The 17,339-nt window shown below is 42.6% G+C and overlaps 1 protein-coding gene across 4 annotated transcripts in view; it reads left to right on the forward strand.

Moving 5' to 3' along the window:
* The window catches only part of klhl6 (kelch-like family member 6), a 96,076-nt gene that overhangs the window by 59,059 nt on the left and 19,678 nt on the right, over positions 1-17,339 (forward strand). For 3 of the 4 annotated variants that reach the window (XM_060834950.1, XM_060834951.1, XM_060834948.1), the window contains exons 3-4: positions 6,847-7,296; positions 17,087-17,324. In XM_060834950.1, the coding sequence (XP_060690933.1) occupies positions 6,847-7,296; positions 17,087-17,324 (688 nt within the window). The remainder of the gene's footprint in view (positions 1-6,846; positions 7,297-17,086; positions 17,325-17,339) is intronic. The other variant, XM_060834949.1, reaches the window with a different exon arrangement.

A 17,339-nucleotide genomic window follows, 5' to 3' on the forward strand; every position in this document is an offset into this window, starting at 1 on the left:
AGCTTTCTAATATGTATTTGCCAATCTTCATTCACTTAATTCACAGTTCATTCAAGTCAGATATCTGCTGTTTTTCTCTTTTGGCACCAGTTTGATGTCACATCTGGCGTTATGAATAATTATGAATAACTATGAAATAAGCCTGAGAGCAGAAAACTGGTTACACATGACCCGTCAGGGGGAACCTGCTAAAGTTCTCAATGCATAAAAAGCAAATTATACCCATGGAGTAAAGCCAGCTAAAGGCATCATCGAAGGTTCAACTCTCAACAACACCTTAAGGGAAGCTGGAGGGATCATTGAAGAGTCTTTTAAAGAACTGGAGCCATCTCTACTCGTCAGAGAGACTGAAGATGTAAACCAGCTCATTTGCCTCAAAGAACGAACTGATGGCTGATTATCAAGTACAATAGTTGATTGCCATCACCAAGTTTGAAGTCAAAGATGAGTGCCCATCAGGAGTGAGGTGGCACAGGCTGGCAGATCCCCCAACATGCCCCCCACCCAACATCTCCCATTGGCAGTGATTGACTCCAATTTTAAACCAAAATATCTGTTGTGTACACATGATTGATTCCAGCATGCGGAATCTAAGACACCAACTGAAGCATTTGCATCTCACCACAAACTATACACTTTCTGTCTGTATAGGGAGCAATAAAACATATTACAGATATTGACGATAAACATCTCAGCTTCTCCCTCTCCACATTTGTGGGCGGCACGGTGGCACAGTGGTTAGCACTGCTGCCTCACAGCGCCTGTAGACCCGGGTTCAATTCCCGACTCAGGCGACTGACTGTGTGGAGTTTGCACGTTCTCCCCGTGTCTGCGTGGGTTTCCTCCGGGTGCTCCGGTTTCCTCCCACAGTCACAAAGATGTGCGGGTCAGGTGAATTGGCCATGCTAAATTGCCCGTAGTGTTAGGTAAGGGATAAATGTAGGGGTATGGGTGGGTTGCGCTTCGGCGGGTCGGTGTGGACTTGTTGGGCCGAAGGGCCTGTTTCCACACTGTAAGTCTAATCTAATCTAATTTGCAGTCACTCTAATTTGATTTGAAAATACAACGTGGGTTCAGGCCTCTCAAATTACCCTGAAACTGATGCTATCTTTACCGTATGAGCTGGGCAGCTGGTGCTGCAGCTCTGAAGAGCACAGCTTGTTTGTTATTTATCAGTTGTCTGAGAAAGCTATTCCCTTATGGTTTCAAAACACAGAAACACGTGTCCAGATTTGTCTGTAAACAGCAGGATGGTGTGGTTTACACACCAGTGCATTTTGCTGTCTCTGTTGTAGTTCTCTTACTCTGAAACCCACATCAGTTCAGCAGCACAGTATCAACACATTTAGTCTAATTAGCCTGTGCCCATATTTATTCTCCAGAGGAGAGTCCCACGCCCAAGTTACTATTTTCTATCTCTGTCTCCATGTTCCTTCATTCCCTTCTCCCTCCTGTATGCATCCCCTCAAATGCATCAATGTCATCTGTCTGAACTCTTTCATGTGACAGTGGCCTGCACTTTCCCACATTTCTCTGCATAAAGAAATGCTGCCTCTAGTCTTTGGTTCATTTGTTAGTGGCTTCCATAAAAGCATGCCTCTTCAATGCAGACATAGTCATAGTCATGGTGGAGCCAGTTCTCAAAATCCATCTTCTCCAACTCTTAATAATTTGAGAAATGTCTGCTCTTTTATATCACCTCCAGGAAAAGTGAGCTCCCTGCTCAAAACTCTCTGATTGTTGCAACCTCTTAAATGTGGTAGCATCATTGGGAATCTTTCATGCACATTCTCCACTTCTAATAATCTTTTTCTAGGATGGAGATTAGAACAGCAAACAAATGTACTCTAACTAAGGTTCCCTATAGTTTATCAGTGCCTACCTGTTTATTCATCCCCTTCATTTATCCAGTCTGCAAACCAGTTTAAGTCTTCTTTTCTTGTACATTCCTCCACTTTATTAGTGAATTTGGTGTCAACTTCAAATTTTGCACCAATTCTCAAGTTTTTGAGCCCAAATTAAGAGTCTAAAATTTGACAATCAATTGTTCGAAAACCCTTCTGCTTTACCAAAGTCCTTTAAGGAAGAAAACTGCCATCCTTACCCCATCCGGCCTACATGTGACTCCAGACCTGTAGCAATGTGGTTGACTCTTAGTTGCTGTCTGGGCAATTAGACATGGGCAACAAGTGCTGCCCAGTCAGCGATGCCATTATCCTGTGAATGAATGAATGAAACATCTTTGTTGGATATGGTGAACAATAATGATGTCAGCATAGATTTCTGCAGGACATCACTCTTCACTTTCTCCAAGTCTGCTAAATTATCCTTGACTGGCTAGCCCAGAACAATGATCATACAGCTGTTAATATCAAAGGCATCGTGTAAGCCCATGCCCACCACGTGCACTACATTGCCCTGTCTACACTTTGTGCTATTTCTTCAGACAATGCAATAAGATCGATTGAATCTGAGCTTTCTGAAATCTACACCGGGTATTATTGCATACAGTATAGTTCATTTTTAGTGACAGGATATCTTTCCCACTATGGGCATGAAGCTAACTGGCCAAAGTTCTCTAAATTACCTTTGAAGACAGAAATTATATTTGCAATTTTGTCTTTAGGCTCTATTACTTGTCCTATTGAATATTGATACAGGACATTTATGTTACTACCTCTGCTATCTCCTCTTTGATTATTTGCAGATGCAGTCATTGTCAGCATCTTGTGCTCATTATATTTGTGTAAAAAACTCCTTTCTTTCGACCTTAACTTTTCTAATAGCCCATTTCCTGCTGCTCCCATAATTTCCTTTTTGTCAAATTATTTAGTGAAAACTGGGGCATGGTATTTATTTAACAACCCATATTGTCTCCAGTAGCTCGACACTACCTTTCCTCTACTGTGGTTACTTTAGGATGTGTTATGCCCTTTAAAAAAAATTAGTTGGGATATTTCCATTTCCTATTTCCTCTTTGTCTTTTTAAGCTCTTTCCTGAGATTATCACATTTCCTGTTGTCATCCTCCCTGTGTTGTTTTTTTTTTACTTTGCATATGTCCAAATCTTCAGGTTCATTTTTATCCTCACCCCTTTATTAATGTATGTATCCATGACTAGTGTTTTCTTATTACTTTGTGAAAAATATTTGGTCTAAATGTTGCTTTTGCTCCTTTAAAACTGACACATCTTTGCTCTGCCTCTTTGTTAATCATTTTCACCAAAGTTTTATTCGCATTCCTTCATAGTTGGCCACATCCAATATTATTATTTTCATTTATTCTTTCATGGGATGCGAGAATTGCAGACGATATTACCATTTTTCTGCTCATCCTTAACTGCCTTTGAGTGGGTGGTGGGTAGCCACCTTCTTGACTGTTGCAGTCCTTAGTCTGTAAATACACCGCCAGCGCTGTTAAGGAGAGAGTTCCAGCATATCGGTTCAGTGACAGTGAAAGTAGGCTGACACAATTCCAAATCAGTCTGCTGAGTGGTTTGGAAGGAAGCTTGCAGGTGATGGCGTTCCATTCATGTATCTGCAGCCTTTGATTTTCTCAGTGGGACAGGGTTTGGAAGCTGCTGTCAAAGCAGCCATAGTTAATTACTACACAGCATCTTGTAAACACTTCTGCCATTGTGAGTTGGCATTGAAAAGAGTGAGTCTAGAAGACAGTGGGTGTTAATTAAGTGTGCTGCTTTTTTATCGGGATGGTGCTGAGTTTTATTACTGTTGTTGGAACTGCATTCGCCCAGGTTTAGTATTCTATCTCACTCTTGACTTGTGCCTTTCAGATGGTGGACAGATTTGGAAAACGTCAGGTGTCCTCTGCAAAATTCCTAGTTAGATTTGCTTTTGTAGCCACAGTATTTATAGAGCTAGTCCAGTTCAGTTTCTGATCACTGGTAATGCCGTGGATGTCATACGGAGATGGTTAGACTCTATCTAATGGTGAGAGGTCATTGCCTGGCACTTGTGGGGTGGGAATGTTACTTGTCACTTAGTAGCACAAGGTGGTTATGGGCACAGATCAATTTTCAAGTTTAAATGCTGATCTTAAAGTAGAGTGTAAACATAGTTGCTGCAACATTGAGAATACTGAAGAGATGAGCTGCAATTATTGATAGAAGTTAGGATACAAGATCCTTAAGACCAATTAAAGCACTCTGTTTGATGCTGAGGTATAATAGAGAAACTATACCAATGGATCCTTTGTGCTAAGTTTATAGTAATTTGTTGTCAGTGACATACCATCTTAAGTTGCTCTGGAATTTGAATGGTTTGTGTTTTGAAATTGGTTGTTTTTTTTGCATCGGTCAGTATCTGGACAGCTGTGAATGATGCTGAGCATTGTGAAACCATCAATAAATGTTTCCCACTTCTGACCTTATGATAGCAGGAAGGATTTTGATGGAGATGGTTGGGCCTATGGCACTACCTCGAGGAACTCTGTCAGTGATATCCTTTAGACTGAGATGATTGACCAGCAATAACCACAATCATTTTCCTTTGTTCTTGGTATGATTCCAACCAGCAAGAAGCTTTCCCCTGAATCCTATTGACTTGAGTTTGGCTGGACTTCTTGATGCCACACTTGGTGAAATGCCTTGCCTTCAAGCTCATTCATCCTGACACCACTATATGAGCTAGTCTTTGTCCATGTTTGGACCAAAGCTGTAATGAGGTCAAGAGTTAAATGGCCCCGTCAGAACCCAAACTGGGTTAAGAATGACTTAGTGTTATGTGATAACATTGTCAACTACCCCTTCCACCAATTTGCTAACGGTTAAGATGAGACTGATGCAGTCCTGCTTTTTGTGAACATTGGCGGTAGATGCCAATGATGTCCTTGTACTGAGAGGTTTGGCTAGGGTCACGGCTGGTTCTGGAGCACAGATTTTCAGTACTGTTGCTGGAATGTTGTCAGGGTCATAGCTTTTGCAGTATCCATTGCCTTCAGCCATTTCATGACAACACATAGTGTGATTTGATTTAGTTGAAGACTGGCATCCGTGATGCTGGGTAATCTCAGTAGTAGGCCAAGATAGATCCTCCACTCCAAGCCCATATTATATTGTGACCACTCCTCCCTCAACGTTCTACAAAACATACTTGTCACATCTCCTCCAGTTCTTCTCATCATTAAACCAAGCAGTTAGCCTTTTGGATTAGAAACAAGTACTTTACACAATGCCTCCCTTCTCTTGCAGCTTGTTTCTTGTTTAAAGTTTTGTTTGCGCCACATTTTGAAGCAGCAAAAGTTAATGGCGAGGACTACAACTCTTTCTATTCCGGTGAGCTTTAAACAGGGTGCATGGAACATAGAAGAACTACCATAATTCCATCAAACTGTCAGGACAGGTATAGTGTAGAATACTACAGAGTCAAGGTAGTTAGGCTTGCATTTAGATAATTTGTTTCATGACCGCAGGACATTCCAAAGGACTTTACATCTAATGAAATACTTCGAAAACCTTGTAATGTCGGAAATGCAGCAGCCAAGGTGGACACATCAAACTCCACAGTCAGCATAGAGCTAATGACCAGTAAACCAATTTATGTGATGTTGCTTGAGGGATAAATATTGGCCAGGATGCTGGGGCTAACTCCCTTGCTGTTCTTCAAAATAGTGCAATGGGTCTTTTGTGATCACTTGGAAATTAAACGTATCAGCTGGAGGAGAGTCCTCTAACAGAGTTGATCTGCATTGATGTTTGTGCTCTAACCAAGACCTGATGCACTTCAGAGCAGGTTCAGCACCAGGTAGGTGCAAAGCAGACTCCTTTCCTTCTGCCTGTCATGTATTCCCAGGTTGGATGCAGTAAACATTTGCTACAGAGGAAGTTATATTTTGCACATACCCATGATGTACCTGCACTGGGGGAGTATTTGATCAAATAGTGTGAGGAGGCAGACTGACCCTCACTTTAATGTCTTCGCTCAGAGATGGCACCTCTGACACTGTAACAGTCCTTCCATTCAAGACTGGAATGTTGATGTTTGCTTTCCAGATAGAGGCTTTAAATGGGTGGTTTCCTAAATCCTTAAGGAAGCATCTGAGTCTTTATCTAGTGCCTATTGAATATACTGAGCTAGTAAAAAGTACAAGTTCTTGTTTCTTTTCAATGCATACCCCACTGGTGTGTAAAGCTGGAAGTTGCTACTTTATTGAACAAATAAGATTTGTTTCGCCATTGTGAGATGAGGTGAAATGGGAGAGGCCATGTTAGTTAGTTGGCCTCAGAGACCAGGGGTTGGGAGTAACATCAATAAGGATTTCCACTCTCTTGTATATTGTATAGCCATGAGAATTAGGTTTGATTTGTGATGGGACTCACCTCACAGTCTGAGTTCATAACTTGAAGACAAAGTGAAGGAGGGAGGAGGGTGGCACAGTGGCTCAGTGGTTAGCACTGCTGCCTCACAGCACCAGGGACCCAGGTTCAATTCCAGCCTCGGGTGCTTGCCTGTGTGGAGTTTGCACATTCTGCCTGTGTCTGCATCCAAAGATGTGCAGGTTAAGTGAATTGGCCATGCTAAATTGCCCCATAGTGTCCAGGGATGTGGAGGTTAGGTGCATTGATCAGGGGTAAATGTGGAGTAATAGGGTCGGGGAATGGATCTGGGTAGGATACTCTTCGGAGGGTTGGCATAGACTTGCTGAGCCAGAGGGCATGTTTCCACACTACAGGGATTCTATGATTTTATGTTAGTGGAACACCCAGAGTATGGAGAGGAGAGGCAGGAGGTTTAAGGATAAGAAAAGCTAGGTCCACAGGGTGAGGGTGGTATAGGAAGGGAGAAGTTTTGTCACCACTGACCATGTGACTGTTTCCTTGTCCAATAGTTCCTGCGGATGGTGGATGCCTGTGCCAGCTTCCTGATGGATGCAGTGCACCCGGACAACTGCGTGGGAATCCTCCGGCTCGCCGACACTCACTCCCTGGACAGCCTGCGGAGACGCGTTCAGAGCTACATCATTCAGAACTTCCCTCAGGTACTGACTCACGAGGAGTTCTTGGAACTGCCAGCGGAGATTCTCTCGGATATCTTGAGGAGCGACGAGCTGTACGTGACGGATGAGGAGCAAGTGTTTGAGACAGTGATGCGCTGGGTGCGCTATCGGGAGTCTGAGAGGTGTCATCAGCTCCCCCAAGTCCTCAGGCATGTACGTCTCCCCCTGCTGGACCCCTGGTACTTTGTGGAGCAAGTGGAGGGCGATGAACTTATTCGTCAAAACCCTGATGTCTTCTATCTGTTGCAAGAAGCTAGGATGTACCACCTGTCAGGCAATGAGGTTAGCCTTTTCCCCCGATTGTTTCATCATTCCTATGCTTTACTTTCACATTGCATTAGTCTGTGATGTTGGCTGTGGAAAGGAAACATAAAGAACTCGCATTTATCCAGCAATTTTCACAACCTCAGAAAGTCCCAAAGCATTTTCCAGTTACTGACGTGTAGTCAACTAAAGAATCATGTAACACAACTGTGCACAGCAGTAAGAAACTTGACCAGATCATCTGTCTTAGTGTGATTGATCAAGGGATAAGTATTAAACAGAACAGTAGGGAGAATTTCTTCGTCCAGACAGTGCCCTAGGATCTGTACATTTGCCTGAACGTCACAGACCCCTGGCTTAATCTTTATCCAAAAGATAGCACTCCTTCAGGACTGCACTGCAGCATCAGCCTGGACTGTGTGTTGAATATTCTGAAGTGGGACTTGAACCCACAACCACAGAGGTTTAAGTATCAACCTGTTCAGAGATGTTACATCACACCTCTGGAGCAGATAGAACTTGATAGGTCTTTTGAGAAAAAGGTTGGGACACTATCACTTTACCACAAGAACCCTAGGCTTAAGGCTGGCCTAATAACTGGATTCAGTTAGCTGAGGTGGCTTAAAATGAGCTCCCTCCATGGTCCAATTGTAAAATCACCACCAAATGGGATGCTGAGTGTGACTAAACTGACTCCATCTGAATAAATGATGCAGGATAATGGCTGACTTCCATATATCTTGACAAAGTATGTATGGTTCTTCCTGATCATGATCAGGTGGTTTGTTCTGGCAGTGCCCATTGGCACAGGACAGTTCAGGAGTGGGCCTGAAAGTGATGACTTCCACAGTTGAGTAGCCTGGTGAAACATTTGGAGAATGGTCCATTTTAGCTGGCCCAATTCTAAATTCAGTCAGCCCCTCAGAGCCTGTTAGCTCCCTCTATTGCTTTAAATGCCTGAATCATATTTCCTCTTGAACACCCGTCATCCCCAAAGAGAATAAAGCAAATTTTCCAGCTACATCAGCCCTTCAATCTGCAGGGAAGTTTCTATAAACCGAGTTCCTATGGCCATGAGACTATTAACTCTTGATCCCCTTACTCACTAATAACCATCTATCTCTGTATTAAATACGGTCAATGACTTGGCCTCCACACCATTCTGGAGTAATGAGTGCCACAGATTCACCACCCTCTGAATAAATTCCTCCTCATCTCACTTCTAAAGGATTATCCACCTTCAGGCCTTTCAGCTTCCCCAGCACCCTCTCCTTAGTGAGATCCACAGTAATCAGCTCTGCCCCTGACTTTCTTGAAGTTCTACTAGTGTCTTCCACCATGAAAACTGATGCAAAGTACCTATTCAGTTCGTCCAACATTTCTTTACTCCTCATTACTACTTCTCCAACCTAATTATCCAATGGTCCAATGTCCACGTTTGCCTCTGTCTAACCTCTTAGATACTAAAAGCAATCCTCTTTTATATTACTAGCTAGCTTACCCTCATATTTCATCTTCTCCCCCTTTATTGCTTTTTTAGTTATCCTCTGCTGGTTTTTAAAGGCTTCCCAATTATCTGACTTCCCACTAGATTGCATGCTTTCTCTTTTGCTTTTATGCAATCCTTGACTTCCCTTGTCAGCCACGGTTGCCTCATCCTCCCTTTAGTATATTTCTTCTTCCTTGAGATGAATTTCTGCTGTGCCTCCCAAATTACTCCAGAAACTTCTGCCATTGCTGCTCCATCACCTTCCCTGCTAGACTCCCCTTCCAATCAACTCTGGCCAGCTCCTCCCTCACGTCTTTGTAATTACCCTTACTCAACTGTAACACTGTTACATCTGATTCCAGCTTCTCCCTCTCAAACTATGGGGTGAATTCTAGCATATTATGGTTACTGCTCCATAGGGATTCCTTCACCTTAAACTCCCTAATTTGCCTCATCACACATCCCCAAATCCAGAACTGCCTGTTCCCTCATGGGCTGTCCTACAAGCTGCTCCAAAAAATCATGTCATATATATCTCAAAAATTCCTTTTTTTGGGATATGCTGCCCCAATTCAATTTTCCCAGTCCACCTGCATATTGATATTAACATGAATTAATTCATTCCAGATGCATGAAGTGAATGTTACTTTAACCACCAGCTGCAGTGCGTTTGAACCCCTGATTCTCAGCTTTGTGAGGAGAGTGACTTTAGCATTCTGCCACCATCGTACAGAGTGATCAGGAAGCATAGACTGAAAAGTAACAGTGAGTGCAAGCTCAAATTACCAAGACCAGTTTCCAAAAGGTAAAGCTTTCTGCTGGAAATGTAGATTCTTTAGATTGCAATCTGACTTCTCACTGAGTTCTGGTCACCACGCTACCAGAAGGACGTGGATGCTTTGGAGAGGATGCAGAGGTTTACCAGAACGTTGCCTGATCGAGAGGGTTTTAGTTATGAGGAGAATTGAATAAACTCAGATTGTTTTCACTGGAAATACAGAGGTTGATAGAGGTCTAGAGCATAATGAAAGGCAAAGATAGTCAGAGGCTTTTTTCAGGGTGGAAAGGTCAGCTACAAGAGGGCACAGGTTCAAGGTGAGAGGGGTGAAGTTTAGGGGAGAAGTGCAGGGAAAACCTTTCTCACAGAGAGTGGTGGATGCCTGGAATGCACTGCCATTGGTGGAAACAGGCATGTTAGCAGCGCTGAGGCATATCTTAATAGATACATAAACAGGAGACAAACATAGGGATAAAAACCGCGTATGGACAATAAGTAGTGGGTCGAAATAAGGACTAGGAATCAACACAGGCTTGGTGGGGCTGAAGGGCCTGTTCCTGTGCTATATTTTTCTTTGTTCTTTGAATCAATATCAGATTTTAGCCAAAGTTTTTGCTTTCATTGGTGAGATTCCCAGCTTTGATATTTGAAAGGACTCTTGGTCTAAACTTTCTGGAAATCTATTAGATTTTCAAACATATCTTACTCCCAGCGACTAGTTTTTAATATCTGAACCCATTAATTGTTTTATTTGTTGAGAATTTATAACGTTCTTATTTTGAATGCATTGTCATCATAGACACAATGTTCATTTGCTCACAAATCGCTGAAGGCTGTTGTTATCCAGGAGGGACCTTCAGGAAAGCTGGGAGGAAATTTGTTAAAACAAAAGTGGGTGGCACGGTGGCAAGTGGTTAGCACTGCTGCCTCACAGGGTTCAATTCCCGCCTCAGGCGACTGACTATATGGAGTTTGCACATTTTCCCCGTGGCTGCGTGGGTTTCCTCCGGGTGCTCCGGTTTCCTCCCACAATCCAAAAATGTGCAGGTCAGGTGAATTGGCCATGCTAAATTGCCTGTAGTGTTAGTTGAATGGGTAAATGTAGGGGAATGGGTCTGGGTGGGTTGCTCTTTGGCGGGTCGGTGTGGACTTGTTGGCCCGAAGGGCCTATTTCCACACTGTAAGTAATCTAAAAATCAGCGCTAAACTAATATCATGTTGCCTTATGGTCTGTCAGGAATGATTGTCATGATGTGGAGGAGCCAGTGTTGGACTGGGGTGGGCAAAGTTAAAAGTCACACAACACCAGGTTATAGCCCAATAGGTCTATTTGCAAGTACAAGCTTTCAGAGTGCTGCTTCTTCATCAGGTGTCCAATCTAAGCTAGGTTGCGATCTCAAGAGCCTGGTCAGCTTGATGGAATGAGAATGAAAATGTACTGAGTTGGGGAAACTACAAAAGATGTAGGTGAATGAGGAATGAATGAGAATGGGAAATCTGGAGAGGAAGGGTAAGAGAAAGGCACAAAGCAAGAAACAGAAAGAAAGCAAAAACATTGTGAGAGAATACATGAGCCAGAGAAAAAAAAACAGAAAGTAAGAAAGGGAGGGTTCTGACGAAGGGTCATTAACTCTGCATTCTCTCAACAGGCCTGTTGCATTTTTCTCATAATTTCAATTTTTGTTTCGGATTTCTAGTGTCCGCAGTTCTTTCTTTGATATTAAGGAAGTAGGGTAATTAATGCTGACTATAAACCTGAAATAGGAGGTACTGTTGCAGCCTAAGAGGTCAGTCCAATGATCTTCCAGAATTGGCCATTGAGCTTAATTTTAATAATTGCACCATGGGACTAAGGGCTCCTGCAACTTTTAGAGGAAGTAGTTGCATAAATTATAGTTATCAAAATACTAAGAAACTCAAACCAGTGATATATTAGCAAAGAAGTATTGTTCGTTTATATTCTTTCATGGCATATGGGTGAGTGCCTCTAGCAAAGTGAGCATTTACCACCCATTTCTAATTATCCCTTGGATTGTGTGGCTTGTTAGGCCATTTCAGAGAGTCTGGAGTCACAGGTAGGTCAGACTAGATACAGAATGACGATTTCCTTCCTGAGTGCATGGATGGATTTTTATAAAATCAGTGACAATTGCATGGCCATTATTATTGAGACTGACTTTACATTCTAACATGATGAATTGAACTTAAATTCTGCTGGTTGCAATGATGGGCTTTGAGCTCATGTGCATTTGACTGAGCCTTGCCACTATACCATCCCTGACAGTGCACTGAGATTCCAAGTAAATGACACCTTTAGGGATATTTTTAATTAACCTATTAGACATGTAATGACACATCTCTGGAGCAGGTGAGACTTGAACCCAGGCCTCCTGATTGAGAACTAGGGGCACTACATTAGTGCAACAAGACACCAAATGATATATTTGTTGTTATTTTAATCAATCTATTCAGAGCAATTATTGTACACGTCAGGAGCATGTAGGACTTGAACTCAGGCCTCCTGGTTTATGGTTCAGACACTACCACTGTACCACACGAGCCTAAAATACATTTGCATATTTGCTGCTATGAGGTCCTTTACTATTAGAAAAATTATCTGACTCGACATGTATGAGAAATCACAAGTGCAGCTGAACTGAGTCATGTTTGATTTTTACTCAATTGCTGTATCTATCTTTCTTATCCTTACCATATTTTTATGGGATAGGTTTAGTTTTTGTCTTAAAATCTCTCTGGGATATTTTTCTTGACCATGATGAGCTCATGATTTCACATTTTCCAATATCTTTGAATTAATTTATCTATTTATAACAGTGGCAACTCTCAATTTCATCCAGAAAATCTTTGGCTTATGTCAAGCAATCCTAACAATACTTTCTGTATATGTCAAGCTATCCTAACTAAATTATGTTCTGTACACACATTCAAGTAAGTATATCAGTAAATTAAGGATCGCAGGTTAGGATCATGTGGATCTGCGAAAGCTAGTTTGAACACACATGGTGAACAACCAGGAGAAACTGAGGGCTGCAGATGCTGGAGATCAGAGTCAAGAGTGCGGTGCTGGAAAAGCACAGCAGGTCAGGCAGCATCCAAGGAGCAGGAGAATTGACATTTCAGGCAAAAGCCCTTCATCAGGAATGAGGCTTGAACAGTCCACCTACATTTAGATGAATATTGCATAAGGGTCCTGAGCAATACTTTGGACCTTGCTTTGCGTTTTTAAATTAACCCAGTGTTAGGGACACCTGAAAATAAAGATTAATTGTCAAAAGCCAAAACACTGACACAAACTGAAAGCAGAACCTCATGCCTGGAAATTGATATTGGTTGAACCAAAATTAGCTCCTAAAACTAAAGATAATACATGTCAGTTTGTCTCCTTATATGTATGACACAGAGTGATAGAACAGAGAACCAAGAAAATTACAGCACAGGAACAGACTTTTCGGCCCTCCAAACCTGTGCTGATACAGATCCTCGATCTAAACCTGTTGCCTATTTTCCAAGGATCTGTATCCCTCTGCTCCCTGCCCATTCATGTATCTGTCTCAATACATCTTAAATGATGCTATCATGCCCACCTCTACCACCTCCATTGGCAACGCATTCCAGGCACTCACCACCCTCTGCATAAAGAATTTTCCATGCATATTTCCCTTAAACTTTTCCCCTCTCACCTTGAACTTATGACCCCTAGTAATTGAGTCCCTCACTCTAGGAAAGGCTTCATGCTATCCACCCTGTCTATAGAAGGAGAAAGGAATTCGTAGGGAAATAGACAATGTACAGGGGCAGCACGGTGGCTCTGTGGTTAGTAATGCTGCCTCACAGCACCAGGGTCCCAGGTTCGATTCCAGCCTCAGGCGACTGTCCGTGTGGCATTTGTACATTCTCCCCGTGTCTGCATGGGTTTCCTCCCACAGTCCAAAGACGTGCAGGCCAGGTAAATTGCCCATAGAATTAGATGCATTAATCAGCGGGAAATGCGACTGGGCAGGTTACTCTTTGGAGGGTTGGTGTGGACTTGTTGGGCTGAAGGGCCTGATTCCATGCTGTAGGGAATCTAATCTAAAAATAAGTGGAAATGAGACAAAAGAACATACTGGGTCATTTTTTAGTGCAACAGCAAATTATTTATTATGTGAGTTTCCAGCTTCATTCATATTTTTGGGTGTGCAAAATCTTTGGTGTTAGTAAGTGTCATTAAAGGAGATCAGTTCGATAACCATAATCCAATCAGACATTTATTTTTGCTGCAACATCACTATACCGCTTCTCCCATGCCACAGCAATGATTTCACCAAACAGAAGCTGAATTCTTGTTTCTGCCCTGTTTGGAAAATGGTGCAGGTAGTGATGAGACTCAGAGCTTTTACAATCCCTTTAGCTGGACCAAATCTGTGGCCAAATCTAAAAACCTGTTTGGAGTTGTAAGAGGGATTACAATAAAGCAGAGGAGCTTCCAACAACACAGGGGCAACCCTGGAGACCCACATCACTCCTGATGCAGTGCAGGAGTCAACTATTGTGGGCAGGATCATGGCCTGCATGAAATGTGAGCTCAAAACCAGCAGCTGAGGGACAATAATGGAACAGCGGGACAGAGTTGGATTCTTGTGTTTAAATTAATTTCAGCCAGTGAGTGCACAGATGCTCTTAAACCAATTGTTCAGTGCTCCTGTGGACGCTGGCCTTCACTCCTCATCAGACCTCCCTCATATAGGGAATCCCTGCTTGGTGTTTGGCCGCAGTATGTATTGACCAGACTCCATTTTGTATTCCTGATGTCAGTGAGTAAACAAATATCTGGTTGCACAGGTTATTTAGGATACGTAGCTACATATTTTAAATTACACAAATTTGGGGTTATTCAAAACTGGACTTTTGGTAAAAAATAAACCCAGCAATGTCTCAAAATGGGCAAACCTGAAAAAAACCGTCAAAACCAGCAAAGCCTATAAACAGTAAGTTCAACCAACAATATTTCAAAGCAGCACTTTGAGGGCCTACTAGCAAAGGCTGCATGAGATTTTCATTAGCATGACTACCATATCAGCAGGTCACGCTGTTCAACTGATACAAACTATATTGGAATAGGGGTTTTAGTCTGTGATGCTGACAATCAGAAGTCTCAAAAGAAGTAAAGCTTCAAAACCAGCATATCCTTAAATATAGTGGGGACCTGAAACGGCCTCGTGTTACGCCTCAAAGCCTCAAAATCAGCAAGCCCTAAAAAAAACAGGATATTTTAACATGAACAGAGAAAGGAGAGTTAACATTTTGGTCCCGTGACCCTTCTTCAGAACTGGTTCTCAAATTTGAAAGAAGGGTCGCTGGATCTGTAGCGTTGGCTCTGCTTTCTCCACACAGACACTGCCAGACCTGCTGAGCTTTTGCAGCCATTTCCGTTTTTGTTTACGATTTCCAGAATCCACAGCGTCTTTGTTTGTTTTATCTTAATTTAACAACAGGAAGACCGAAAAACGTGGCCCTGAAACAACCCCTGTGCACAGCCAATCACAGAAAGGTACAGAGAACCACAGAGAAACCCAGGATAGGAATTCTTGCAACAATTAATGGAAAGATTGTGAGACAGACAGAGAGAGGGAGTGTCAGTCAAAAGAAGGCGAAGATATAGAAACAGGGAGATTATGCTGAAAGCATCTTGTGCAATGGGACTTCACAATCATTTAAATTATTGACCAATACGAATTGTTGAAGATGTTTTCCACCCAGCTCCATCTCTGGCCCCATCTGTAATCACTGATAATTGATATGGATGGACACATTTCCTCTTTTTGATGGAAATGTTTCATAATGCAGCATTGTCCTTTCCTAGCTGCAGGCTGCACTGTCATTGATATTGCACCAGAGAATTGCTTTTCTTTTTCGAGACCTTGGATGTGTTTTCTGTTAGGTACAGTGTGATACTACAGCAACAACTTGCATGTATACAGCATCCTTAACATCACAAAATACCTAAGATACTTCAAAGGAAGGAATTTTGACAAAACATGATTAAAGAAGGAAAATTTAGGATTGTTGGAGTTCTATAGAGTCCTAGGATACGACTTGAGCAGTTACAGAGATAGGGAAGCACCAGGCCATTTAGGGATTAGAAAACAAACAGAAAATCTGCAGGTCTGTCAGCACCTGTAGGGGGAGAGAGAGAGAGAGAGAGACAGAGTTAATCTTTCGATTTCAGTCTGACTCTTCTTCAGAATTGGCTGGGATTACAAAAAACCTGTAATTTGAGAATTTAAGTATGAGAATCGCTATACAGCAGGAGCCAATCAATTCAGCCAGCACAGCGAGTGATGGGCAAGAGGATTTCAAAAGCATTTGGAAATGGTCAAAGGTTTTGGAGGATCTGAAGTTTACAGAGAGTTTTAGATGTGAGGTTGGTGAGGGGAACATTGGAATAGTCAGCAGTAGCGAGGCTAAAGATATGTGCTTTGGTTCCACTATTTGGATGTCTCTAGGGATAACTGTAGTACAGACTTGGGACTGTATGAGGAAGGTTACTTTTACCTGAGAGTAATGATATGATCTGACTCTGGTAGGTTTCTGCAAAGTTCCTTTTATTTGCATCATAAAACATATCATTCTGTGAGGCAGCACATCTCCCTCTCTCTCTCTCTCTGGTATAGACTTGCTGTAGAGTCTCGTACTTGACTGTGGATGCCACTGTCAACAGTGCAGCACTCCCTCAAAATGATTGTCTTTAGCTTAGATTGTTCAAGCTTCTGGAGTGGAACATGAACTCATGCCTTCTGGGTCAGAGGCAGAAACAGACTTTGACACAAGACCAATTCTGATGCCAATACTTGAGGCTATTCAGGTGACCAGCTCAGGGATTAAAGGTGAAACCTTTGTAAAATAGAAACATAGAAAATAGATGCAGGAGTAGCCATTTGGCCCTTCAACCCTGTACCATCATTCAATATGATCATGGTTTATCATGCAGTCTCAGTATCCCATTCCCACCCTCTTCCCCATATCCCTTGGTCCCTTTAGATACAACGACAATGTCCAGCTCCCTCTTGAATATATCTAATAAACTATCCCTAACAACTTCCTGTGGGAGAGAATTCAAACTCTCTGAGAGAAGAAATTCTTCTTCATTTCAGGCCTGAATGGTTTACCACTTAGTCTCAGACTTTCCCAATATCAGGAACATTCTTCCTGCATCGAGACTGCCCAGTCCCATCAGGATTTATATATTTCTATGAGATCCCCTCCTCATTCTTCTAAATTCCAGCGAGTACAAGCCCAGATTCAGTCTTCCTGATATGTCAGCCTTGCCATCCCAGGAATCAGTCTGGTGAACCTTTGCTGGTCTCCCTCGATCGCGAGAATGTCCTTCCTCGGACTTGGAGACCAAAACCGCACACAATACATTACACACTCTCTGATTTGGAGAGTGAAGAGTGACCCTGTTTCATGGTAACTGGGTCTGAACAAAGGAAAGCATATCCCTGCTTTTACACTCAGCCTTTCCTCTCAATGGTTTGCAGATTATCTCAGAGAGGACGAAACCCAGAATGCAGGAATTCCAGTCAGAGGTCTTCATGATAATCGGTGGCTGCACCAAGGATGAGAAGTTTGTGTCGGAGGTGACCTGTTTAGACCCACTCCGACGAAGCCGCCTGGAGGTAGCCAAGCTGCCCATTACAGAGCTGGAGATAGAGAGTGACAACAAGAAGTGGGTGGAGTTTGCCTGTATCACATTTCGGAATGAAGTCTACATCTCAGGTGAGCCATGAGCTT

The sequence above is a fragment of the Hemiscyllium ocellatum genome, chromosome 13 (assembly GCF_020745735.1).
Source record: "Hemiscyllium ocellatum isolate sHemOce1 chromosome 13, sHemOce1.pat.X.cur, whole genome shotgun sequence".
NCBI lineage: Eukaryota > Metazoa > Chordata > Chondrichthyes > Orectolobiformes > Hemiscylliidae > Hemiscyllium > Hemiscyllium ocellatum.